At 41.0% G+C, this 26,366-nt stretch overlaps 1 protein-coding gene across 8 annotated transcripts in view; it reads right to left on the bottom strand.

The window, feature by feature from the left end:
* CDK12 (cyclin dependent kinase 12) overlaps positions 1–26,366 on the bottom strand; it is a 97,598-nt gene that overhangs the window by 54,844 nt on the left and 16,388 nt on the right. For 2 of the 8 annotated variants that reach the window (XM_042472596.1, XM_042472597.1), the window contains exons 5-14: positions 26,109–26,279; positions 25,170–25,359; positions 24,166–24,222; positions 22,273–22,374; positions 21,499–21,576; positions 19,187–19,303; positions 13,087–13,218; positions 11,623–11,837; positions 6,933–7,397; positions 3,993–4,513 (exon numbers count right to left, since the gene is read on the bottom strand). In XM_042472596.1, the coding sequence (XP_042328530.1) occupies positions 3,993–4,513; positions 6,933–7,397; positions 11,623–11,837; positions 13,087–13,218; positions 19,187–19,303; positions 21,499–21,576; positions 22,273–22,374; positions 24,166–24,222; positions 25,170–25,359; positions 26,109–26,279 (2,048 nt within the window). Of the gene's footprint in view, positions 1–1,724; positions 4,514–6,932; positions 7,398–11,622; positions 11,838–13,086; positions 13,219–19,186; positions 19,304–21,498; positions 21,577–22,272; positions 22,375–24,165; positions 24,223–25,169; positions 25,360–26,108; positions 26,280–26,366 lie in introns of those variants that run through there. The other 6 variants (XR_006104476.1, XR_006104477.1, XM_042472592.1 and 3 more) reach the window with 5 other exon arrangements.

Raw genomic sequence — 26,366 nt, 5'->3', positions numbered from 1 at the left:
AGGGGTTTTTTTTTTGGGGGGGGGGGGGATTGCAGTTCCCAAAATTCCCATAGCCATGCTAGCTGGAGAATTCTGGGAGCTGTTATTTATTTATTTATTTATTTAGCACTGTAGATTTGCACAGCGTTGTACATAAAACAATAAATATAATCAAAAAGTTAGCTTTGCTACATTCTGAGCTGAACCCAGGTCACAGCCCTTTCACACTGTAATTCACTATTGTTGTTTATAGCAGTCTAGTCTAGAATCAGGCATCTGTGACAAGTCTAGCGGAAGTCACCTGAACCAGTGGACCCCATTCTGCTCTCTGACTACCGTTGGTCTAGGGAATATTCCAGGTTACATGCTTATGAGGCACTAATCAAATCTGTTGTGTGTTACCCTTAATATTCTCCCAAATGTGCATGTTGCACAGGCAAAATCAACAATGGTGGACAAGTTTTCAGGAAAGTTAAACTGGTATCACAGATCTCATGACGGAAGGCTAGAGAAACTTGAAGAAGCTTCCCAGAAATATAGCTTGAAAATTACTAGGAGAACAGAAATTCTCCTCTCATCACTCACAAACAGTGCCTGAAAGACTTCAGCTGTATCTCTCCCATTTTTTCAGACTCTTCGTTTTGTGGGGAAATTTCAAAACAAAGAATCCTCGCAGATCCCCAAGGATTGCCAGTATCAATCAGGTGGCATTTTACAAGTAAAACTTGCAGGAATGTCAACAGATTCTCAGCACAAAATCTATCCATGGCCCATCAGGTTCTGTGCTATTCAGATTATAGTATTCTACATTTTTTTTTCTTTCTGTGGCCTAAGAGAATCTATATGCTCATTTCTGTATCACCAAGTTTTGAACAATCACACTTTAAATGATTAAAGGAAGGATCTCATGGATCTTTTAGGAACTTGAGTTTTACATTTCCTTTACTGTCCTTCATCTCCTTTCTAGCCTCCTCTTCACTACCAAAAATCTGACACTGGATGCAATGGTTGCTTAGGAATATGTATAGAACCCTCAAGAAAATGTGTAGTGATCCAGGTTTATGACCCCACAAATGTTGGTCAGGTGGGCTGTGTTCCCACAAGCAGAGGTGAAATGTGAAGATGTTTGATGTGACAATTTAATGGAGCACCAACTTATGTCAATAGTTTTTTTTTTAAAAAAAATCAGAGCCAACACACATAAAAATTGGCAAGGCAGCAGTATGAAACTTTGGAATTAAGATCAGGTGGAAGGTTTATCAACAGCACTCCCTTTGAATCCTTAATTCTTCTGACACTTAAGGCACTGCCTTCTTTGCTGAAATGCTTTAATCTGGTGGAATTCTGTACAGTCAATACATTTGACAGTGTGTTGTCTACAAAAGAACGGATATAGGCAAGGAAAGTTTGAGACAGAAACAGAACTTTGTGCTAGAATAGAGAGGAAACCCCTCTCTTGAAAGAAAAAAAATCTTACAGAGATTGGTGGCAGTGGAAAAATAACTATAGTAGAAAACATAGTTTTAGTCAGAATCTGTAAGACCTTGCTTAAATTAGGTGGTCACATTCCACCAGGTGAGCACAGAGAGAATGTACAGTCATGTGGCTGATTAATAGTAATTCTATTTCTTTGGAAAAAGGGAAATGGAGAGATCAGAGATAGGGCAAAGAGAAATTCAATTTCAGTTTAAAAATGGCAAGAATCAAAATAGAAAAAAATACATAGTGAATTGGCAAGGGAACAGAGAAAAAGAGAAGTAATATTTAAATAAATGCCTAGGAAAAATCTCTCCTTTTTATTTACCTCTCTGCATATACAGTACTTTTTTAGCATGTTACAGTAGGTATGAAATGCCAACTAAGTTTTAAAAATCCACTTTAAGTATACACTTGGAATTTTGCGAACTTACTACACTTTGTAGAACTGATAAGACACATTAAAAAAAAATACAAAGGGCCATGTCCCCACCTACATACAGCTTCTTCTAAATGCTGTTTCAAATGCTTTGTATGATACCAATCTCCTATCCTTATATTTTAATGCAGCCTTCTGAAACAGATGCCCTCCAGCTCTATGTTGGACTGCAATGCTCAGGATGCCCCAGGCAACTCTGCAATGTAGTTTCAGTCCACCACATTTATAGGGGATTAGATTAGGGAAAGTCAGTTTAAGGCATATGCTTCCTCCTGTCTTCAGTATGAATGCACTACCTTCCCCACCACTAGAGACATCATATGTGTATACATATGAAAGCAACATATTAAAAAATTGTAACTCCCTCTAATCTCACACATTCTGACATGCTTCTCTGAACACTGGCAGTTTAAAACAAGAATGGGTGTTCTATTGAAAAATTATAGTCATCTTATCAAATCTTCACATTTCAGCATCTACAAAATGCAGCCTCTAAAAGGCTTGCACTCTCTCTCAAGGAAAGACCAACATTTTACCCCCCCCCCCAAAAAGATTGCAAAATTAACCAGTGTGGCTGGAGCTGCAAAAGCATTTTGTGAAAATAAATATAAATGTCTCCATTGCAGGGTCAGTGAAGAAAGCTGAAGAGAGTTTCTTAACACTGAAAACAGTAAAATCACACAATAGGCCTTTAAGTCACTGAAAGCTTGAAAATGTTACATCTAAATTGTTCAGATTTGACCAGCTTCACTCTTGAATTACCCTCCACCCCCAAGAATTTAAGGATTACAAAGTTTTTGGTTTTTATTTTATTATTATTATTTGCCATTTACTTTGGCTTTTAGAACTTCAACAAAAGGACACTCGCCATTCTTAAGAGAGAAAATAAAAGTAAAAAAACCTAAATTCATCCAAAAGCCAACCAACTCATGGATATAATGGAAACTCAATTCAGTTAAGGGTTGGAAAATGAGTATGTCAGGACAGGCCCTTTCACAGTAAAACAGTAAACAGCTTGCCCATGGAAGAAGAATGTAGAGTCTTGTCAATGTGGCTAAGGAAGAGGGTGGAAATAGATTCCCATCTCTCACATAACACAAACCAAGTTCTCCTTATTCAATACAAAAAGATATGTAGGCACTGTCTGACAAATCTTGAAATTCAAGGAGGCAAGGGAAAACAACACACACACCACCTTTGTAATACTGAGGCTGGACCCGGATCATATTCTGCAGAAAGTAGTGACAGAATAGTTTGTGCTACTGCAGACCAGTTAGTGAAATTGCCACTTTTGAATACTTCCACCTTTCATAACTACACAACTTTGCTTGCAAGCAGGAAGCTAGCAGTGCAAAGGGTGGGGCTAGAATCTCCCTACCATACTGTTTTCCATCTAGAGGAAGGTGAACTTTTCCTGTGGTTCACACAATCTGAAGCAGTAAACCTCATTCGCGTCTCTCATTCTGCTGCTCATACAGACCAGGGCACTGATTTACTTTATCTAGCTCTTCAGTGAGCTCATCTCAGAAATAATGGCTCAAGGCTTGCAAACACATTCAATCCATATTTCCAATTTATTATATTTTTAAAGTATTCTTCCTTTCCCCTTCTCCCCCTCCCTCCAATCTCTGAGTAGGAAAACTTGCCATATGAAACCCAAATCAGCAGATCTTTGGGCAAGGAAAGGTGTCAAGAGAAAGGCTAAGGGTCTTCATTCTAAAGCCACTGGGGGGGAAGGGAGACAGCAGCAGTCTGACGAGCAGAAAGGGGGAAAATACCAACAATAAACCATTTTCTGTGATGGGCGGAAATGGGCAATGGTTTGCCCCGATAAACTGGCTGCTCTAAAGTCAAGAGGGGAATAGGAGGATAAAACACCACCAAAAAAGCATCAATTCCCCCCTTTCCAGTCATTTTAGTAAGGGATCCCTCTTCCTCTTCCTCCTCTCGGAGGCACTCTACTCTGCCCACGAAAGGCTTTTCCATAAGCTGTGGATTGGACCGGGTTCCCCCACGTGTGGCTTGTTCCTGTGTCACTAGAACTAGCATTTGCCACTCCCACCTCACTGTAGTCGTGAATTTTGGCCTCTGAGTGTACCAGTGTGTTGTTGCTTCCCTCGGTTTTCATGAAGGACTGCCCAAGAGCAGAATGTATCCCCAAAGGGACTCGGGTGAAACGTAGGTCCTGGTCCCCTGGGAACTGAACTGATCCTGCACCCTGGTAGCTGCTTGACTCCCCGAGATGACTTGCGGAGCCCAGAAAGGTCCTACTTTTCCCCAAGGTCTGGGGCGATGTCTCTGTTAAGGGCTGGCTGGAATTCCGTTCATCAACATCAAAGCTGCAGCCCTCAGGGCCATCAGTGGCATAAGTCCTGGAGGAGGTTTGTGACCTGGTGTAATCCAAGGAAGGCCTCCCAATTTGGGGTTCGTGCTTTGGGTGACTCGGGGGCCCTGCCTCTTGCTGGGATAAAAGCTGGAGGAGGGCAGCTGTCACAGCTGGGTTCAACTCCTGAGATGCGTCGGAGATGTTTTCCTCAGCCAGACTGGGCAGCGGCGGCAGCGGTGGTGGTCCAGGAGGCTCAGGGGGTCTCTTCTCTGGTGGGAGAATGTGAGGACAGGCTGTGGAATGGTTACTTCTTTTAAACACCATCTCAAAAGTACATATGAACAGACATCAACACATTTCAGACATGGAAATATGGAGACACAGATATATATTCACAGCTCAAGAGAAGAGCACATACTTCATATTATAAAAGGAGTTCCTAGCTTATCTCTCATCAAAAAGCTATTCAGATAACAAGACCGTTTTGTTACATCTTTGGAAGCCACCAGCAGTCAGTTAATTTTTACTAGGTACAGAATTATAAGTAGGGCTGTGTGTATGCTTGAGCTTTTAAAAAAACAAACAGAAAAACAAACTAAATTTCTGCAATAAGATTATTCACATTCTATGACCCAAATACAAGATGGAAAAATTAATTCTATTTGTTTTCTGAAGTTTATTCCATTTCTGCTAGCCAGAGGGAACTGCAAAGAACAAGGCAGGGTATGGAAATCCTATCCTTTCAAATACTGCCAAGCCCTTTTTGTGCCTTCGGAGATTTCAGCAGTTATTGCCAACACACCTTCAAGTTTGTCTTTACAATAAAAGTATAGGAAGAAAGCTTGTTCCTTGGGAAGGGGGGGGAGAGAAGACGAGGGGAATTCCCATGATGTAGATAGAAAATTCACTCATAACACACACAAAGCCCTTCCCATAATCAAAACTCACAAGACACTCATACCCCTAGTTAAGTTTTGTGGTGGAATGTACATAGTTTGGATATTAACAGTGACCAAGCAATCTGTTGCTTACTTCCATTTATGCTGATTTGGGGATTCTTGAGTTCATTCCACAGGAACTGCTGATATTCCAAATAGTCAAAGTAACAATCAAGGGATCAAAGTGTGTCCTTCCCCTATACCATTATTTTACATTGGGCTCCAAACCTTGCTCCTCTGCTTCACTTTGGACTGTGGGAGTTTTTTCCACAGGAAAAGGCAAGAAGAGGGATTAAAGGCTATGTAGGGCTGAGACAGAGTTTGCATTATGTAAATTCCCTGTGACTCTCTATTCTCTAATCTAGAAGCCTGGCTCCTTTTTTTTCTGTCCAGTTTTTTAAAAAGCTTGCATTATATTTGCAAATTAAACTCTCATGCTCTTGGATGGACTATTCTGGTCATCCAGACTCATTTTGTTGCAGAATTCACACATAGAACTAGATCTAAAATGCGATGTTCCAAAACATTGTCATCTGTACAGCAGTAAAAAATTCTACTGGCCTCAAATACTGTAAATCATAGTCTGATTAATAATAATAATAATAATAATAATAATAATTCAACAAGAAAAAAGTTCCAAGAAATCACTGACTTTTGCCATTAGCATATTTTTATCCCAGTTAAAGTGAGGCAAAGAGAGAAAAAAAGCTTTATTCTGTTTTTGGACAAATCATGATGTAGCAAAGAGGAAGTAACATATTCTGGTTGGTTAGACTGTCTCTAATTGGGGAAATTTCTTTTACTGAATAGACAATGGAATTTTGGAAGAGGGATCAAAAATACCCCCATAATAAAATAAGTACATGTTTTGCTTTATTTTACTTTTATTCCACTTTGCATTTTCTGGCTGTGGATGTTTATGTGGAATCCATTTGATTCCACACAAAGATTTATTTCAGTGTAGGATGTTTTCATACCTCTCTGAGCATGGAGTTTTGCTGATATCAGAAAATCTCCGACAACTCAGGAAATGCAAGTTTTTTTCCAAACAAATTCTCATAGCTGAAGGTTCAAAGTACAGTTCTGTGGCATTTCAAGACTGAAGTTAAGGTCATACTTTAACAATTCATGCAGTGTGGAAATGATGCAGGAGCAACAGCTTATTCTAACATTCAGAAAACATACACAGAATAGTCTTCTTATGACTGCAACATTTCAGAATGTAACATTTCCTCTATGGGTGGAAAGTCACCACAGCCAAGAGAAGGACCTGTAGCCTGGCCTTCTCAATACCATGGTAAATTTCTACAGGCATAGAAACTGTGATATGGAAGAACATTTCGGAGCCTAATCTCCAGATCACTTTCTGGGTGGCACAATCCAAAGGGAAATGTACAGTGGACTTTAGCTGAATGTTTGAACTAGCTGTGAGATGGATATTAATGATGCCGGTGCTCCAAATTTAGACAGCCATTTAAACTTGTAAACAGCTTCCCCATTTCTGATATACTGAAACCACCCTCGGAAGTAGATTGTCACTATTCTTTTTTAATACATGAAGAAGCTGAAGGTGAGAGTGTGAACCTGCTGAAGGATTTACAATGAGGACTCTCAGGAACCCAAAGCTGTTGCCAGATTCCACACGCACTCAGAGACGACTACCAGGCTTGGTTAAAGAAAAATCAAAGTGTTTTTTATTTACCACTTAGAAACCCCACATCTTTCCCCCCTTAAGTCCTAGGAGCAAGGGGGGAAGGAGGTCACAATTATTTACCTGCTGGTTCGTCCTGAGGCAAAGTAGGGGTTTTCTGTAGCCCCCGCAGTTCACTGCTCTTCTCGCTGTTGTTCTCCTTCTCGTTTGCTGAAGGATCCTGGGTCTTAAGGAGCTGGCTGAGCAAAACTGCCAGGACACTCTGCATGTCTCCCTGAGTGCTAGCTGCTTCTGGAGTGGCTTGCTCCTCCGACAGTTGGGGGGGCGGCGGCGGCGGGGGCTCCTCAGCAGCTGCTTCTTCTTCAGCAACTTTCTGGGGCTCCTGTGGTGGTTGTGTGGTGGTGGCTTCATTGAGTGCAGTGATGGACTGATTGAGGGCCTCCAACTGTTGCTGCATCTCAGGGTTTGAGTGGATGTTGAGCAACTGGGCCATCTGTGGGATGCTGAGATCTGTTTGGCTCTGCAACAAGTTCAACAAGACAGCCAGCTCGCTCTGATTTAGCTGCTGAGTGATGTCACCAAGGCCTGCTGGAAATACAAGGAAGAGCACCAGGGAAAGGGGGGAAGACCAGAGCTTTAGAAACAGAACAGCAGAAAGTGATCCCTGTGTTATCACACCTACCTGCAACAAGTTCAACAAGACATGTTTTCTCTTCCATCATGGCGGGAAAAACCCAAACATAAGACTTTTGATATTAACAAAAATGAAGCTACCAAGGAGCCTGTCAGGCTAAGTAATGTGTGCACAGCCAGTTTAAAAAAAAAAAAAAAAAAGGGGGGGGGGGGTCAAGGCAGCCCATATGGAGCATGTAACCCTAAGATGATTTTTGTGCCTCCCCAACTCCCCCAAGAACAGGTTTGGTTTTGCATAAAACAGTTTACCTCCCCAGAAGCCCCAACTCCAAATATCAATACTAGAATTGTCTAGTCACCATCAGTTTTTATGGAGCCTATCAGGCTAAGTAATGTAAAGAATTTACTTATTTGAATTTGGGAACATTTTTGTACCTCTTCCACATTTTCAGGGCCTGGTGCAGAGCAAGGGCCAAAATTCAACTATAGGACAACCAAACTTGCCGGCTTCTGATATACATAGACCAAGATAGAAGACATATTCTTGATCCAAGTAACAATTTCAAAAAAAATGTTGGAGAACTGTGACATAAATCCAGCCATTCACTTGATAATACCAAAATGTATTGTATGCCCTATCTGTGGACTTCAGTTTACAAAATGGGATGGAGTGTGGGACAGGAAAGGGGAAAAGGTTTCAGCCTTCATCTCCTGTATTGATGCAGAGTACTACTTGGTAGAATACCACTCTACCTGGAGCTGCTCTTGAAGACAACTTGGAAGCTACAGCTATCACAAAATGGATCAGTAAGATTGTTTACAGGAGCATCATATAGGCAACATATAACACCTGTCTTAAAGAAGCTGCAGTGTCAATTCACTTCCAATCTGAATCAAGGTGCTGGCGATGACATACAAAACCCTAAATGACATGGGACCTCAATACTTGAAGAAACATCTCTCTCTTCCCCCCATATATGGATCTCAGTTCTGCCTGACAACTGAGATCCATTGGATGGGCCCTCTGTGTTGCTGAGTGGGTGGGTAATAAATCATGTGAGGACATGGGAGAAGTTCTTCTCTGCAGTTGTACTCTGTTTATGGAATACCACCCCCTTAGAAGCACAACTAGTGCCAACTTTGGTTTCTTTTAGATGTCAGGTTTAAACACTGCTTTTTATTAAAGCCTTTGGGGTGCAATCCTAATTCTTTAAAGCACACATGTACATGGCTGTAGGTGCTTTAACCTTTTCTGCTGTTTTAACTTGGTGATCTTTTAAATAAATATCCATTTAATATGCTTTTATCCTATTTAAATTATTTTATTGTTTGTTATCTGGAATTGTTTTAAATTGTTTTCATTGTATGTCACACTGATATCTCACGACAGATGACAGTGTGGAAATACTTCAATAAAATAAATACTGTAAACTCTCTTCTGTTCACTCCTACTTTATCTGCCTACTACTCTCCATTATACCTAGCCCTCACTGGATTTGTACTCTCAAGCCCCAGAACTCTTTTCTGCCCACTGTTTCTGGAACCTTACCTTGGCTACTCTGATGGCTAACATATGCCAAAACAGAGAGGGTCTGTGGTATGACTGGAATGATTCTCCTGGATCTATTCAGAAACTTTAAGTACCACTAACTACAAGAGTAGCATTTTTAAACACTCTCCAGGTTAAGACTGGGATGCATCATTTTAGGAATTTGACAAGTTCTCTTGTTTATAATATAACAAAAGTCCAAACTAAACAGCATTTGGGCAATTCCACTGCCACTCAGAAAGCTGGTTTCAGATGGTATTTCTGGGAACACTGTTTATTGACTTCATAACATTTATGTTAACTTTGGCTCAGATATGTCTATATTATGTCTGTCGCTGGGGATCAGAGATAACCTGGTCATTTTTCAGTGGTCTGTTACGTCTGGTAAGTCTAGGACTTGTATGTGAGACTACAGCTGAAGACTTTAGTTACCTCAGAAAGCTTATGTATCATGTTTCTATGAAAGAGCTGTGGGGCATCAGTACAGTGTATTAAAAACTTGACATAATCCTGGTCAGTTTTTAACATCAAACCAAAATACTGATGCTCACTTTTAACCCCACATAGCTTGCAACCTAGGTACCAGAGGGTATACCTACTTCCATACCAATCTGCCTAATTCTTGAAATCACCAATGGAGGCTCTTTTGTGGTGCCCTTGGCATCAAAAGTGAGGTGAGTGGAAAATGAAAAAATCTTCTGTGTTGGCATTTCATTTTTAGAACTTCCTCACTAGACATCTAAAATATTTTGTGATGTTTTATATGCTATTTGTAATTCCTATTTTGCTTGTTTTTATGTTAATTTTTCTTTCCCAAAAACTGCCCTTGAGAAATTTCTTGCTGAAGGTAATATACCAATGTAGAAAATAAACTCAAATTTGCAGTTGCTTTATGCATCTCTTCCTTGCTGTGACATACAGTCTCTGGAACATGTTCATAGAAGCATCCTTCCATTTACTGAACTCTTCAGTCAACTTCTTCTGTCAAAACTGGGAGAACACAGCTCCACAGGATGCAAGTGGGACCTCACTGCTTCTCTCATCCCATCCATTCCCCATGTCCAAGCACTGAGCCTGGATGGAAGCAGCATATCTCCATGCAACTGGGCAGCTTTGCATGGGCACCTTGTGCTCAGAGGTCCATGCTCCATGCATGCCTTACTTCCTGAAAGCAGCTTTTGTGGGATTTAAATCCTGTACTGGTTTCCAATGAGCAGCAAAAAAAAGGGGGGAAAGAATAGAACCGTCTTTAAAATGGAAAAGTATTCATGCAAAATGTTTCCCATGTAGGCTCACCTTCGAGAGCCAGCATGGTGTAGTGGTTTGAGTGTTGAAGTAGAACTAGAACACAGTGAGACCAAAAGTGAAATCCCTACTCGGGCATGGAAACCTACTGGGTGACCTTGGGCAAGTCAAACTCTCTCAGTTGCAGAGGAAGGCAACCTTCCCTCTGAACAAATTCCCCCAAGAAAACTCTTTGATAGCTTTTTGCCTTATGGTAGTCATGTCAGAAATGACTTGAGAGCACACAGGAAGGAGGAGAAGGAAGCAGTAGCAGCAGCAACAGCGGCAGAAGAAAAAGGGTTAACTTAAATCCCTGCCACAGTACAGGAATCAAGCATACCTTCATGCACAACCCACAAGTGCCTTTGCTGTGGGGGTATATGAAGATATAATGTACATACACCGTCCACTTCAGACAGAATGGCAGATGCATTCTGTCAATGTGCACTCTATAGGATCCAGGGGAGGAGACAAATTATCCACAATCTCGTTATTAAACCTGGCCTGGGAAAGGAAGCAAGGCAATCAAGTTTGAAAGCTTTATTTAATAGATTCATCACTGTAAAGCTAATCGCTTGGCAGAGTTCAATGCTAAAATGACAAGACTGATTGTTAAGGGCAAGTTGTTTATTTTTATTTTTAATTTTATGGATGCTGCTTTATTCCAATGTGAAAAAGAAAATAGGAAAATGGATTTTCCTTCTTGAAATTGGTCATTTACAACTCAGCAATTTAGTTCGACACTGTACCTTTTTGAGACAATTAAGGTTTTGGTAATAACACAAACATATTCTGTATGTATTTTAATCACTCAGATCACTGAATGATTCAAATGGTCTATACAGTCGGACCCTGGTAGCTGCAGGAAATTTGTTCCGGACTCCCCTGCAGATTTAAAAAACCCAAGACTTCAAGTCCCATTGTCCCTAATGGCTAGTGGGGTTGTGGGCACATGGCATCATTAGGGCCTCACCGTCCACAGATACTTAAATCCACAGATGGCAAGCCCACGGACAATGAGGCCCCCCTGTAATTATGTGGCTGAAACAGCCTCACGTATTTCACTGAATTTTTATTTTCTGCTGAAGCTCCCCACAGGCTCACTCCTACACCAGTTAATGGCTTTTCAAACTGTGAGGCAGCAGTTGTACTATCTTTGCCAAAAATCTCTCCTGACAAGACCTGGCTTCAGGGTATTTACCCCTTTCAGTAAACCTTGCTCAAAGCAGCAAGAGGAATAAGCAATCAATTTGAAGACAAAGAGGAACTGATGGTAATAATAATAATGATGATGAAAAACTCTAACAGTTAACTAACTTCTGTGGTTGTCCCAGGCTATATACTGACCGAATGAGTCTCCAGCATCAGGTTGTGTTTTGATCTGGGCTGGCTGTGGCTGCGCTGGACTGCTGTGATTCTTGACAGGATCTGTACTTGTTACAGAGGCTGACTCCTTCCTGGAAACTTTGGCCAAGGGAGGTTCCTCCACAGCAATCCCACTCTGCCTCTGCCGCCGCCGTTTCTTGCTCCATAATTCATGGCAGTCTTGCCAGTGAGGAAGGCTAGAAAGACCACAGAATCACATTATTGAGAAGCAAGCAATAAACATGATGGCAGTGATTCAAGGCACACATTTTGATACCTGGTAAGTTAAAGGAGATTGCCCCTTCCAATCCAGTTTGACAAGATCAATTGCCTGAGGCCTATGTGCATGTCTCAGATTCAGTAGACTGGGGCAGATCAACAGTTAACACAAATAATAATAATAATAATAATAATAATAATTCTTATTAGCCCACCTCTCCTTGTGGATGGAGGTGGGATAGAATAAAATAACACAAATACATAATACAATAAATCATAAAATGGCACAATCCCCAACCAACCACCAACATAAAATAGAACACATTAATTACAAAATTAAAAACACAGTCAAATTACAAATTCAGTTAAAATGAATTAAAACAGTTAAAAGATAGGCAGATAATAAAAAGAGCTATGGGCAGATGGGGTAATCTTTTATTTTGGGAGGTCAGTCAGTCAGGGAAGGCTTGCCAAAGAGATCCGTCTTGACAGCCAGCTTTAAAGCATCAAGGGTGGTGATCTGACGGATCTCCCCCGGCATGTCATTCCACAGTTTTGGAGCAGCTGATGAAAAGGTCCTCTGGGAAACAGCAGTCAACCTGGTCTTCTTTGGCTGTAGTAGGTTCTTCCCAGAGGACCTGAGAGTGTGGGGTGGATAACAGCTAGCTATGAACCTAAGTAAAAATGTATACACTCCTGTAGATAATTTTTGTCACAGAATGAAGTTTTAAACTACAAATTTGTGCGGCAGCTAAAGTCTCTCCACCATCACCTTTAAACAGTGGTTGGGTTAGAAGAGGCAGGAAACAAGAGTTTCTTATCAGATCGTAACTGTATTATGAAGAAAGAAATTGGCAGGCTATGTTTCTGCATATACAAAGAAGCACCCCACACTGAAGCTAAACCACATAACAGAGGCAGTTCTACACACCTTTCATTCACTTTCTCCCCCCATCAAATTGATTTACAAATCAGAGATTGCTTCATCTTTCCCGGTAAAGTATGGCTTTGCTAACATATTTAGGTCTTGTGTGACTACATGCTAATGCAGGTACTTGTTTGTGCATCTTTTTCTCCTGCTTGTAGCATGCCATAGTCTGAACTGCAGAATCCATTCTGTGTGGGATACCAAGGTAGCTCATCTGTTACTGTGAATCCAAATGTCACCCCCACCCCAAAAGAGCTGCCTCATGTCAGTCTCTTCCCCAAGGAACACTAGATGCTTACTCTGGAGGATCCATCTTGCTGACATCCACATCTTTCAGGAAGTCACTCTGCAAGGCTTGCTCTGCTGTGCATCTTTTACTGGGGTCCAGTGTCAACATGTGGTCTAGCAGGTCAAGTGCAGCAGCAGGAATGCTGGGGGAGAAATGAAGAAATTAAAATAATTCTCTTAATATTAACAATATTTTATGCTGCACTTTTTGCTAAATGTCTAAAGCATTTTGCATGTACAGTGGTACCTCGGGTTACGAAATTAATTCGTTCCGCGGCTAATTTCGTAACCCGAAAAACCTTCGTAACCCGAATTGCCATAGGCGCTGATGGAGAAAAGGCCGCGGCTCTGCCGCGGCTCCATTTAAAATAGCGCCGGGGTTTTTTCGTAACCCGAAAAAACCTTCGTAAGCCAAAACAATAAATCCCTATGGGATTTTTTCGTATCCCGAAAAATTCGTAAGCTGGGTAATTCGTATCCCGAGGTACCACTGTATTGTATTATAATGACTCCCTCATGCCAAGCTCTGTAGAATAGACAAATATTGTGACTCTTGTTATTAGGGATGGGACTGAGACAATAATTTGCTGAATACCACCCAATCTGTTCTCATAGCGGAAATGAAATTCAGAGTGACCATTCTAAATTTGGAAAACTATGCTGCAATACTACCTGTCCTTACAAACTCAGTGGCACTTACTTCCAAGTGAAACCTAATCTGCCTCACAATTAAGCTCTTAGGAAATTTATTTAAAGCTTTCCAACAGCCCCCTCTCCCAAATAACAGCAACAATAAAATATTAAGGAGGAAGCACTAGCCTCACAATTACCTGCATGTATGATTGTTCTGAAACAACACTCCAGTTCTTGCTATCACCATGATTACTGCCCCCCATAGTACCAGAACATACATTCTGTCTCAAGTTCCTTGCCTCCCACAAAGTTATTTAACCAAAGAAATTATCTCCAGAAAAAGGAGCTAACTCCTCAACCTGCTCCTATTATCTTATGAAGGATGAGACATAGTGTAGAGACAGAGCACACACTTTGCATATAGAATAACAGGACATTGCCTCCAATGTATACAGTTAAAAAATAATTAAAGAGAGTCTCTGCCTAGAGATCTGCTGCTAGTCAGAGGAAATATTTCTTCTGCTTTGGGTACAATAGTTAGATGCATCTTAATCCCCTTATATGAAATCTGAATTTTACCCAGTTTAAGAACTGAGGGGATGAGCCAGTCTTGTCAACACTAATATAAGATGTTCTGTTCTACAAAGCAGCTCCATAACAGAGTTAAGTCTACTGATTTCTGTGCTCCTAAAGTCAAGCCCACCCTGCCATCTCAGAGTACTTGGAAAGAAAATGAAACATGGTATCTGGACAACTTTCAACTTATTGAGTACTTGAATGACCTGATCTCTATTAATTTTCAGTGCCTGGCATGAATATTGAATGCATATTGATGTGACATGGTAACACAGGCATGGGTCTTAGCAAATTGGTAAAGGGAATTAGGTTTAAGGTAATTTTGTACAACTCATACTTCTTCTAATCCAGATAGTTTCTTCTCTAAAGAGACATCTGAATTTAATGCAAATTAGCCTTAGTATTTTAACACGGGCACAAAAAGGGTCAGTGGTCAGTAGCATACCCACCCCTAGTGTCACTTGGTGTGTGTGGGGGACTGCTGGGGGAGGTCAGTGACGGAAAGGACACACTCAATATTCTCCTTTGCTGTGGCAGCAAAGGTCTCCTCATGAGGAGGCCTCCACTACCATCACAAAGCTGGGAGAGGGGTGCTTGGCCCTCTCCTTTGCTGCAGTGATGGAGATCTCCTTGCGAGGAGACCTGCATTGTGGTGGAAAAGCCAGGAAAGGGGAGCTTAGTCCTGTCTTTTATTATGGTAGCGAAGGTATCCTCATGAGGAGGCCCCCACCGCCACAACAAAGCCAGAAGAGGGCAACCCAGCCCTCTCTTTTGCCATAGTGGTGATGGTCTCCTCATGAGGAGGCCTGCACCACCACAGCAAGCTGGGGGGGCCCAACTAAGTGTCATCCCTCTTCTGGAGTGTCACTCGGTGCAAGCTGCATCCCCCCGAGTGGCGTCACTGCCAGTGGTTTGAATGTTGGACTAGGATGCTAGGAGACCAGGGTTCAAATTCCTGCTTTGATATGAGAATCCAGAGTGACCTTGAGCAAGTCGGAGTCTCTCAGCCTCAGAGGAAAGCAATGCCAACCCCCATCTCAGTGAATCATCTCCAGCACATTTCAACTGAGCTTTCTTTCTGTCTGCTTTCTTCACTGTCCAGCTCTCACATCCATATATGCTAATTGGGAATACAATGGCCTGAACGATTCTGACTTCAGTGCTCAGTTGAATGTCTTTGCTCTTGAGTATCTTTCCAGTTCTTTCATAGATACCCTTTCCATTCCTAGTCTTAATTTTGACTGCAGTCTCCATTCCGGTCAATGTTTGATCCCAAATATGGGAATTCTTTAACTATTACAATTTCCTTGTTGTCTAGATTGAATTTGTGTATTTCTTCTGTGGTTGGTTTTTTTTTTCTTTATGTTCAGCATCAGACCTGTCTTATAATTCCTCCTTTTTCTGTTTCTAATTCTGTTTTCCTTATGAGGTTTTCAGCATATAAATTAAACAAGTAGGGTGATAGGATGCAGCCTTCCCTGACCCCTTTGCCTACTGGGAACCATTCTATCTTTCCGAATTCTGTTCTGACAGTGGCCTCTTGTCCTTGGTACAGATTCTTCATCAGGACTATCAGATGTAGTGGCACCCCCGTGTCTTTGAGTGCATTCCATAGTTTTTCATCTATACGATCAAATGCTTTGCTGTAGTCTATGAAACACAGGCCAATTCTTTTTTTTTTTTTTTTTTAATTCTTTGGTGTTCTCCATTAGCCATCATATGTTTGCAATGTGGTCCCCATTACCTCTTCCTTTTCTGAATCCTGCTTGCACCTCTGTAATTTCCTGCCCCATGCATTGTTGGAGTCTATGTTGCAGAATTTTGAGTATTATTTTGCTTGCATGTGAGTTTAGTGCTATTGTCCTATAGTTGCTGCAGTGGACTGGTATATATATTGAGCGTTTCCAGCCTGTTGGCCACCGCTTTGTGTTCCATATTTGTTGGCATATTTGTTAGCACTAAAGTTGCATCTGTCCGTAGGCACTGTAGCAGTGGCTACAAATTATTTTGTTACAAACCTAGAAATGTTACTTTGACACTACAATACCAATGAAGAAATGTTTCCAAATTCTGCTTTGTTACTATGTACAGGAGAACAGAGGAATTTTCAAAAATATGGGAACAAGGAGGGAAAAAAGCTATTTATTCTTTTCTTCCTCTTGAAACATCCCTGGTTTGAGATGGAGGTGCACTCACACCATTCTTCATCCTAACCCAAATTCCCTACCTCCAAGATTTATTTATTTTGATTTATTTAGAGTATTTATACCCCACTCTTCAGCGAAAAGGCTATCAGAGCAGCTTACAATTACAAATTGTTAATTACTGTATATACTCATGTTTAAGTCTAGAAAGTTTAGTCAAATAACTGACCACAAAAACCTGAGTCGACTTATCCACGGGTCAATGTAAGTACTGTACTGTAACTTTATACATATGAGAATGAACCATCCTCTGGTTAAAGGTAATAATGTAATCTGTCCTGGAATCACTGACCCCCTACTATTATCTTATACAACCAGCCTTTAGTATGAGTACAAACAGTAGTGCCTGCTAGAATTTTATAGGTTCCTTGCCATTATTTTTCTTTGCTTTATCCTTTAGATATTTTGTTACATGTCCCTATGCTTTACCCTAGACTTATCCATGGGTCATATCAAAATCCATAATTTTGGTCCCCAAACCTGCCCTCAATGTATACATGAGATCACCTTATAATTGAGTATATACGGTAGATACTTAGTTCTTACTATAAATTGTTCTAGAATCAATCTGGCAAATCCCCCCCCCAAAAACAAATTTATCCTTTCCTACCCATCAAAAGACAAATTTCTACTCAAAAAAACTCACAGGTTTTTGTTGGGCCATTTTGGATTTATAACCAATCTATTTTTTTAAAATACCCAAATCAAACATATTACTGCATAGTCATGTTCCCTAAGTATTTAGAAACCACTACCTAGTCTCTGATTGGTGTCTTACTGGCAAATGGACAGATATAGAACCACCAAGTTCTATGTATTAGAAGGAATAGATACTTCAGAAAAGGCTTGGTTAAAAAGTCAGGCTAGAGAAATCATCAGGGTAAGGCTGTGAGGTTATAGAGGCTATCTCTGTCTGCCTGCTAATTCGCCTTAGCATGCACAACCTAAACAACTGCATACATCTTCCAAGCTTCTCCTGTCTCCACCTGCCACACTTTCCTCCATTGTTTCTCTAATGTATTCAATTTTACATTCTTTAAAAAAATCATGCTTCCTTAAAGAAGAGTCATGCAGGAATTGAACTTAAAGCACCAGAATAACTTCCTGGCTCTCTAGCCACGTAAGCCACCAAACCACCTCTGGTTACTAAGTTTTATGTTCTAACCTTCTTAGGAAAAAGATCTCTTCTCTAGCATCCTGTAAAGTGCCATATACAGCAGGCCCTTGGTATCTACTGGGCTTTGGTTCCAGCTCTCCCTCCCTCACTGGTGGATACCAAAATCTGTGGATACTTAAAGCCCATTAAATACAATGGCATAGTAAAATGGTGTCCCTTATATAAAATAGCAATATCAAGGTTTGCCTTTTGGAATTTATGTATTTGAATATTTTCAAACCATGGATGTTTGAAACCATGGATAAAAATCCATGGATATAGAGGGCTATCTGTACTCTGAGAGCAAATCAAAGGCAACTTTACTACTGATGTAGCAAGCCTCCAAGCCCACAGTGGCATGCTCCCCAGTGCCTTTTCCACAGGAGATACTACTGGAGGTTTCACTGGCCATTTCTCATCAAGGAAGGTCCTTGAAGGAGCAAATCTGGCAGACTCCATTTTTAGCTTGACTAGCAAGGTCAGAAAATATGTGTGGAGTCCAGAATAGGCACCATCCCATCTGCCTCCACAAAAACAGTAAACATTACTACTAATGTCAGACAAACTGGAACTATAAAAAATTAAAGACAGCCAAACTCCCTGCCCAAGATAAAAGAGTACCCAGGGGAATCTAAATAAACAAACCAGGAAGTGGAGAACCTCCAGCACACAGAGCTTCCATACTAGCCTATTTTTCCCTATCTTGCCCCCTACTCTTCACAGTAACAACTGGACTAAAAGGTTTTCCATTGGAACCAATTATTTCAAAATAAGTGGCTGTTTGGCAGCAGCAATATGGAGAAAACACTGAGCGAGGGAGGGGTTAACCTCCCTAATACTGCAACCAATAGCTAACCCATGGTGCAGTTTGCTTTCAACCAACGTTTATTTTTCCAAACCAATTTAGCTTTTATCCTACCCCACCAACAACGGCATAGTGTCACTTGCAGGCTAACCACAAAGTGATGTAGCCCCTAGACCAAAACAGATTTGCTAACCTGAAACAAACAGAAACAGATAGATCCAAACAGCAACATCACCCAGCCCTCTCAAAAAAGGGCTTATTCTGTTTTATCCTTACACTATCTTAACCTGTTTCCTGAAAAAGATGAAAACACAGACAGCCAAACTGTTCTGGGAAGGGAATTTCATAGACTTGGAGTCACCAATGAAAAAGCCCTATCCCGTCTGGACCAGGAATTGCTGATAGGGGCAACAAATTGTGGCCCTATCCTGTGCTTTGTGGCATTGTAACCAATGTGGGAGTTTATAGTAATACCATATTAGTCTTCCCTCCATTCTCACGGTTTTGGGAACCGCGTCCCTTGCTTATGCACGAGTAATGAATGGAGGGGGAAATAATGGGGCATGTGCCCAAGGCGTGCACACACACTCCCGCGGCTGTGCGTCTATATTCAAGCCAATGGGGCTTGAATATATGCGAAACTCAATTTTTGCTGGGGGGGGGGGGGCAGAACAGATCCCCCACACCAACAGAGGGTCGACTGTATTTCCTCAACAAAAAGTTCAAAACAAACTTACAAAGCAAATTCCTCTCGTACGCGCCTTCGGTATTGCTTCTTCGGTTTCATGGTGTTGAAGTAGGGTAATTTGATGACATCTGGCCACACTGCTGGACAGGGACTCCCACAAAGACGACTGCAAGACCAGGAAAGAGAAGAAGTATAAATACAATCATTTATTTAAACTATACCACTGTGAATGTATTTCCCAGGATTTACTGGATCTCTGTTTTACAAATGTAAAAATACAAACTGAAAGAAGTGAAAAAAACACATTTCCCAAGCTTCAATGATCCAGCCACCCCGAGCCTGAAGATACCAGCTGCTGTTTGGTCACTTCCAACTTTGGTGAGGGCCAAATGGCATGACAACTGTCATTTTTGCATGCATGCACATCCCTCTCCTTGATATACAGCAATATGAATAGTTGAAACAGGGCCTCCTAAGTAAGGATGGACAGATATTTATTAAAATAAATTGAAATGTGGTCATGGAACAAAATATTTTTATTTCTCTTCCTTCTTTTTAGGGTGAGTTTGCAGAGAATGGCCATATAATTTACAGCACAGTTTTCTGGATTTTATGTTACATGATAAACTGTGTGTTTTCAGGAGGGCCTGTTATGTATTTTATATGATGGTTATTGGGAACTTGGTGACTGAGCCATTTCAACACTGTATTCCTGCCAATACCAGGTACTGTATTTCAGAAGGTACTGGCACATCCTCCACTGAGTATTCCTTGCCTAAGAAAACCCTCTCAAATTCATGGAGATGTCATAAGTCAACAGGTGACTTGAAGGCACACCCATGTGTGCACACACACTCCCCATGTACTCCAAGTTATGAAATTGTTGGACAATATTATTAATAATGTTTTTTTAGGAAACTTGTTTCTATTTCCTATGGCTGGTTGGGGATTGCTCCTTCAACAGATGTGCATATTAGCAAGCTAGACTCTTAGCACTTCAGTGCTCTGGGTGTGAAGGCCTTGACCTTAGAATGACTATATTGAGGGGGGGGCCATACGTAATATAATCTATATCAAGAATGGGCAACTGTAGAAGGTCAGGGGGTTGCATTAGCCATCGAGGAGACCTTGGAGGACCTTATTCTTGCCACACCCAGTCCCAGAAAACAAAAAACAAATACAAAAAAACCTTATTCCCCCCCCCCAAATGCCCAGTAGGGAACAAGAGTGCATTTTCACTATGGTTTGGGGGCTCCCTGGGCCATTTTTAACAACAGGAAGCGAGCAGAAGTCACTTTCTGCTTACTTCCTGTTTTGATCCAATGTGGGCCTGAAACATGGTGAAAATGCTGCCAACCCCAGAGGGCATTTTCGGACAATAAAAAAAATACACTTTGTAAAAACGTTGTAACATGGCTTAAGAAAACCCCTGGGTGGGTCAGGGGTCCAAATGTGGTGAAAATCTAATACTGTCTGCCATTTGGGACTTTTTGCAAGTTTGTAATTTAGTGGGCTTCATATTGCTGTTGTTGTGTGTTTTCAAGTCATTTTCGACTCAAAGCAACGCTGAGGTGAACCTATCATGGAGTTTTCTCGGCAAGGTTTGTTCGAAGTAGGTATGCTTTTCCCTTCCCCTGAGACTGAGGATATATGTCTTGCCCAAAATCATCCAGTGGGTTTCACGGCCAAGCTGGGAATTGGATCCTGCTCTCTAGTGTTCTAGTGCAACACTCAAATCACTATTGGCACTCTGGGCTTCTTATAACTTAAGAAAATTGAGCCTTTTTGTTTTGTTCTTTAGCCATCAGTAGGTGACAGTGTTAGGGACTTTTATTTTGGCCTTACTTCACTATAAAAGAAGAGAAGAAATAGTAAGAGCTGGCAAGGCATACTGGTTTGGATGTTGGACTAGGATTCTGGACACCAGGTTACAAATGTCTCCTTGGCCATGGAAACCTATTGAGTGACCTTAGGCAAGTCACATTCTCTCAGCCTCAGAGGAAGGCAAGGGCAAAACTCCTCTGAAGAAATTTTGCCAAGAAAATCCTGTGATAGGTTTACTTTACAGTCACCGTAAGAAATTGCTTGAAGACACACTAGCACAACTACAACCTTATATTTATGGCAGATATTTTTCTCTTACTGACAACAGAATTGCACATTTGTGTCTACATGTTTATGACATGATCAATTGTTACCAACCCAGTATTTGCTTATAAAAAGATTTTATCTATAGACAAAATGATACTTGGAAACCTAGGCATACCTCTGGCAGTTCTAGAAAAAAAAAACTGGTAGCACTGCCAAGGCAAGAAACACAAACTACTTCCCACACACTCCCTTCTACAGCACATGTTTTACCTGATTAATTCAAGCTGTGACAACTCAAGATTCGCTTGAAAAATAGGCTTCTTTGTAAATAGTTCCCCAAGGATACAGCTGGGAGGAAATAGACAGAAGAAATAGATATATGAACAAATGGGGGAGGAGGGCAGGGAGTCTTGGCTGCCTCAGAGGTTCATGAAAACTCCAGGAAACATGGCACAAGGAGATGACCATCCAAAGCTGCATGCAAAACAGTCCATAATTCCATCCACTCCAAGGAGCAGTATTCTCTAACTAGTCTGTAGAATATTACATCTATCAGACATTCATGATTCCCAGGGAACAGAACCACTATAAACAAATTCCTAATTAACAGAAGTGAACTGTTCCTACTAGTTGAGTTCTCTCAATTTTCCACACCTATCTAGGAGGGAAGATGAAAATCACAGCACTGAATTTAACTCCCCCATTCTCATTCTTAATGCACCAAGGAAGAGAAGTAAATTAGCAAAATCATTCTGCAACAAAGGCCTGATATCACAATTTTAAAAGAAGCAACAGAATACATCAAGTAATAAAAATTAAAGTCTACAAGCACTTTCTATAAATAGAAACTGACACACACTTCTGGCCTTTGTCACAATGCAAACTGTGGATTCTGAACTATGCTATGATTATCTATTACACATCAAATGCAATAGCCACTTCAGTAATCATAATACATCTTGACTGTTTTTAATTATTCAGTCAGGATCCTATTAGCCACAATCTTGTGTCAGAAGGCAGAAAGAAAAGAAGTCACTGGCTCACCCACAGCTCCAGACATCAATGGCTGGCGTATAACGCTCCTCTCCTAGCAGTAACTCAGGTGGTCGATACCACAATGTAATTACTTTATTGGTGTATGGACGGCTAAGAAAAAAGAAAAATGATGTTAGACTGGAACTTACAGTTCAGAGATTACTGTAGCAAATCAGAGCATATGTACAAGAGTCAGAATGGTGCAGTCAATTAGATGTTGAGATACACATGAAGCTGCCATCTTGGACTCAGATAAGTCTCCTTCACACATACCATGACCTAGAGAACCTTTGGCCTTCCCAGTGTTTTGGACTACAATTCTTATAGTTCCTTACCCCTGACTATATTGGGTGGGCAAGGTGGAGCTGAAGCTCAAAAAATCTGGAAGGTTTATTTTAAACTATTGTATATTGTGGTAAAATCTTTAATAAGAAATGGTTTATAAATTCAATGAATGAATGAAAACATACAAGAAGAAGCATTCCCCATCCTTGATATAGGGGTGATTTTCCTATAGTGACAACGTCCTTTCTTTGAGCGTGGGAAAATACCTTTCTTTGAGCGTGGGAAGGATAATGATAATTTAATGGACCATTGGACCTTGTCATTGTAGGAGCATTACTAGGGCCGGTTACAAACCGGCACTTGGGACGTCAGCAGGACATCCCATTTTAAAAAAGGGGCGTCTCTTCTAGACGCCCCTGGGTCTAATACGGACTCTGTCCGTACAATATGGCGCCGGCCGTTCCACACGGCCGGCGCCATCTTTACATATCGGACGCTGTGCATCCGAACGTGTCACGGCGCCTGTGACATCGCGAATGCGCCCCTGGCGCCTCGCAACGTCACAGAGGCGCCGCAGAAAGAAGCTCCATTTTGGAGCTTCTTTTTTGCTCCGTAAGGGAGCCGCGCGGTGTGGCTGCAACGGCTCCCTTACGGAGCAAACGCCTAGGTCTGACATTTAGAAGAGTTGTTTTTTTAAAGCATTTGAATGTGTGGTGCTAGAGCAACATTCAGAAATAAGAACTATTGTGAACATACCCAATATTAGCAGTTTTTTGGGGCTCCAAAATCTTTCCAGGCTTTTTCTCCCAATGCCTTGACTTAGAAAAAAGACCAGCACCTGTCTAACCATTTGAAGTAACAGTAACACTGATGTTCATCCTGCTGATAAAGCTATCAGGACCAGCCCTAAGTACAATTTACTGAAAGTGAAGAACATGGCCTTTGGATATCAAGTTCACATATAACCTAGTTTTTCACTGAAGATTCCGTCACTTATTTTTTATAATTCATACAGTATTTTTAAGTGTGCCAAGCTACTTACAATCCTGATCTCAATTATCCTCAAATACCAGGAAGAAGATCAGCATATGAACCAGAACTACAGTAATCTGGACACACCTCCAGAAAACATTTTTGTACTGTCAAAGACTCAGTTTAACCATGTTTGAAGTAGAAATAAAAGCTTTTGATCAAGTGCAGAGTCCCTTTCCCTCATCACCACCAGCAGCCTCTGTTCTACACCAGGGGATCAGGAAGAAAGCTTCCAAGCTTCGATAACAGTAAGAACTGTGAGCTACTTCTTTATTTTAAATAAAAGCACTCATAATTCTCAGAGAAGAACCTAAGGCTGAGAATAATTTGCTGGAGGACTCACAAAAAGCCCAAACTGAAATGGGATTGTAAATAACAGGTCCAAGTCTAAGATCCACACACACAAGAACATGAAGCCAGTGGGATCGTTTCCTACATGAGGTCCATTGACATAAACAGGAAACATGTAAGAGAACATTTGTGTCTTTTTGAAACTGAATTTAGTGGGATCTCTATAGAAGACCATTTTACTGGACTACACTTGAAGCCTCTACAGCTACACTTACCCCCTCTCAAACATCTTACCTTTCTTCTGAACTGTAGAGCCGGGCTAGTCCAAAATCTGCCAGCTTGATCTGCCCACTGTAAAACGAAACAGTGGCGGACTTTTACTAAGGTTCACAGTGAACTACATATAGGCACACAAAGAACTACTAAAATGAACATGTTATAGGCACTCACATTTTCACATGACAAGTTTCCAAGGTTTAAAAGCAAGCAAATCTTTAAACACAGGTAGGATATATTTAAAGGCAGAAGTTAGAACTTGGAGCAGTCTCTTCCCAGAACAGAAAACAGTGAGTTCAAATAAGCATCTGACTTTCTGAAATATCAATCTCTATAAAGTCAACTTCTTGCTGTACAATCCCCGTCTCCAATTTTTAATTGGAGAGTCCATCCATATCTTAGTTCTCTGGCTCTGTGTCTGCATGATGTAGTGCCGAAGAAACGGTGTATAGCTGTGCCGCCACAGCTATCGCATCCTTTCCAGGGCACAAAAAGGAGCTGCTTTTTGCGGCTTCTTATCGCACTCTGGAAAGGCCAGATCAGGGCTGTGGCGTGTGGTTGCTCTGGCCCTGATCTGGCTGAAAAAGAGGTGACTAGGAGCTGCCCCTTCAGGGCTGTTTGCACAGCCCCTTACTTTCCTTTGCCTACTTTCTTCCTGCTCCTCTAGTTACAACAGAAATACCCTTGATGATTGGGGAGAGGAGTAAAGTAAGTGAAGGAATGCGTGGAATAGCAATTTCAACATCCCCTGTCACTGCCTCTAAATTTTCAAAAACAGAATTCTTGGTTACCATGTGGCAGCACCAATGATATCAAATTACAGAAGAGAAGGAGAATGGGTTGGCCTTTGCTTGGAGACCTGCTACATTTGGTTCCCATTCACTCTCTCAGCCCTTAGGAAATGATGAAGGACAGAGAAAGAATTTAGGCTGGGGGCTTTAATGTACAGAACGGTATGCCCCATCTCCCAAATAAAAACCTAGCTCAAACAGGCCCACTGTAAGAGAAAGTCAAGCAGTTACCTGTTGTTCAATAATATATTGGAGCACTTAATGTCTCGATGGAGAAAGTTTTTTTTGTGACAGTAGTCCAGTCCCTCCATCAACTGCTTCATGAAAGACTTAATGTGGTCCTCTGAGAAATGCACCAAACCAGATTCAAGCAGTCCCATGAGGTCATGGTCCATATATTCAAATACAAGGTAAAAGGCACCTGGAAGAAGATGAGAAGACCTTATTCTTAAGAGACAGAAATTCAGCAGTACCATAACAACACTGAGATTCATATGCTCTTTTGAGGCATTTCCAAGATGGATCATGCTTAAGTAAGAAAATTTGAGAGTATCACAATTCTATTCCTTTGACAGAAAAAAAGTAGGACGTGTAATCTCCTGCCCTTTTTCATCTTTTCAATTAACTACCAAAACATCTCATGTATTGGGGGGAAAAACTGACACTGACAGCTTATCACCCACTCTGAAATCAAGGAAAATCAACAAACCTATATGGCCAAGCACTACAGCATTCCTGTTCCCCCAAAAAACTGGACAATATTGGGATTCTGGAGTGTGTCCATGAACCTAAACTTCCTTTCTGATGAGAACAACATTTCCCTCTTTCTTATGCTAATTATGATAGTAAGCTAACTGATGGACTGGATTCCCCCCCCCCCCTCAAAAACAAACAAACAAACAAAAACAAACAAACAAACAAAAAACAATGTACTCAGAAAAATTCTCAGAATGTAGAAGAAATTTCAAGAACTCATGTTTGTACTAAATCTTCACTATTCTAGCATTCCTAGCAAAACTAGAATGTGGTTATGGAAAAAAAAATACCTGAAATTTTTTATAAGCACCAAAAATTTAGAACTATTAGGTTCTCAACCTGACCTGAAGTGCAGGTTTCAAATCTTGTATTTTACATTTGAGCAAATAATTGGGGGGGGGGGGGGTTGGCTACCTTTGTCCTTCTTGAAATCCAATGCATCTTGTTTGTCTGTGACAATTTCCTTCATGTTGACAACACTTCGGTGTATTAACTGTCGGAGGATCTTGATTTCACGGATTGCTGTGATGGGGAAGCCTTCCTTTTCATTGTCCAGACGCACTTTTTTCAAAGCCACCAATTCACCTGTAAACAGATAGTAAAACCAGTATGAATCTCGACAACTATATATAAAAAGTAGAGCCCTGAAAACCCTACCACAGTTAAACATGT

This window comes from Sceloporus undulatus, chromosome 6 (assembly GCF_019175285.1).
Source record: "Sceloporus undulatus isolate JIND9_A2432 ecotype Alabama chromosome 6, SceUnd_v1.1, whole genome shotgun sequence".
Lineage (NCBI taxonomy): Eukaryota > Metazoa > Chordata > Lepidosauria > Squamata > Phrynosomatidae > Sceloporus > Sceloporus undulatus.
The sequence above is the reverse complement of the archived record's forward strand: the minus strand, read 5'-3'. Positions and strand labels throughout refer to the sequence as shown.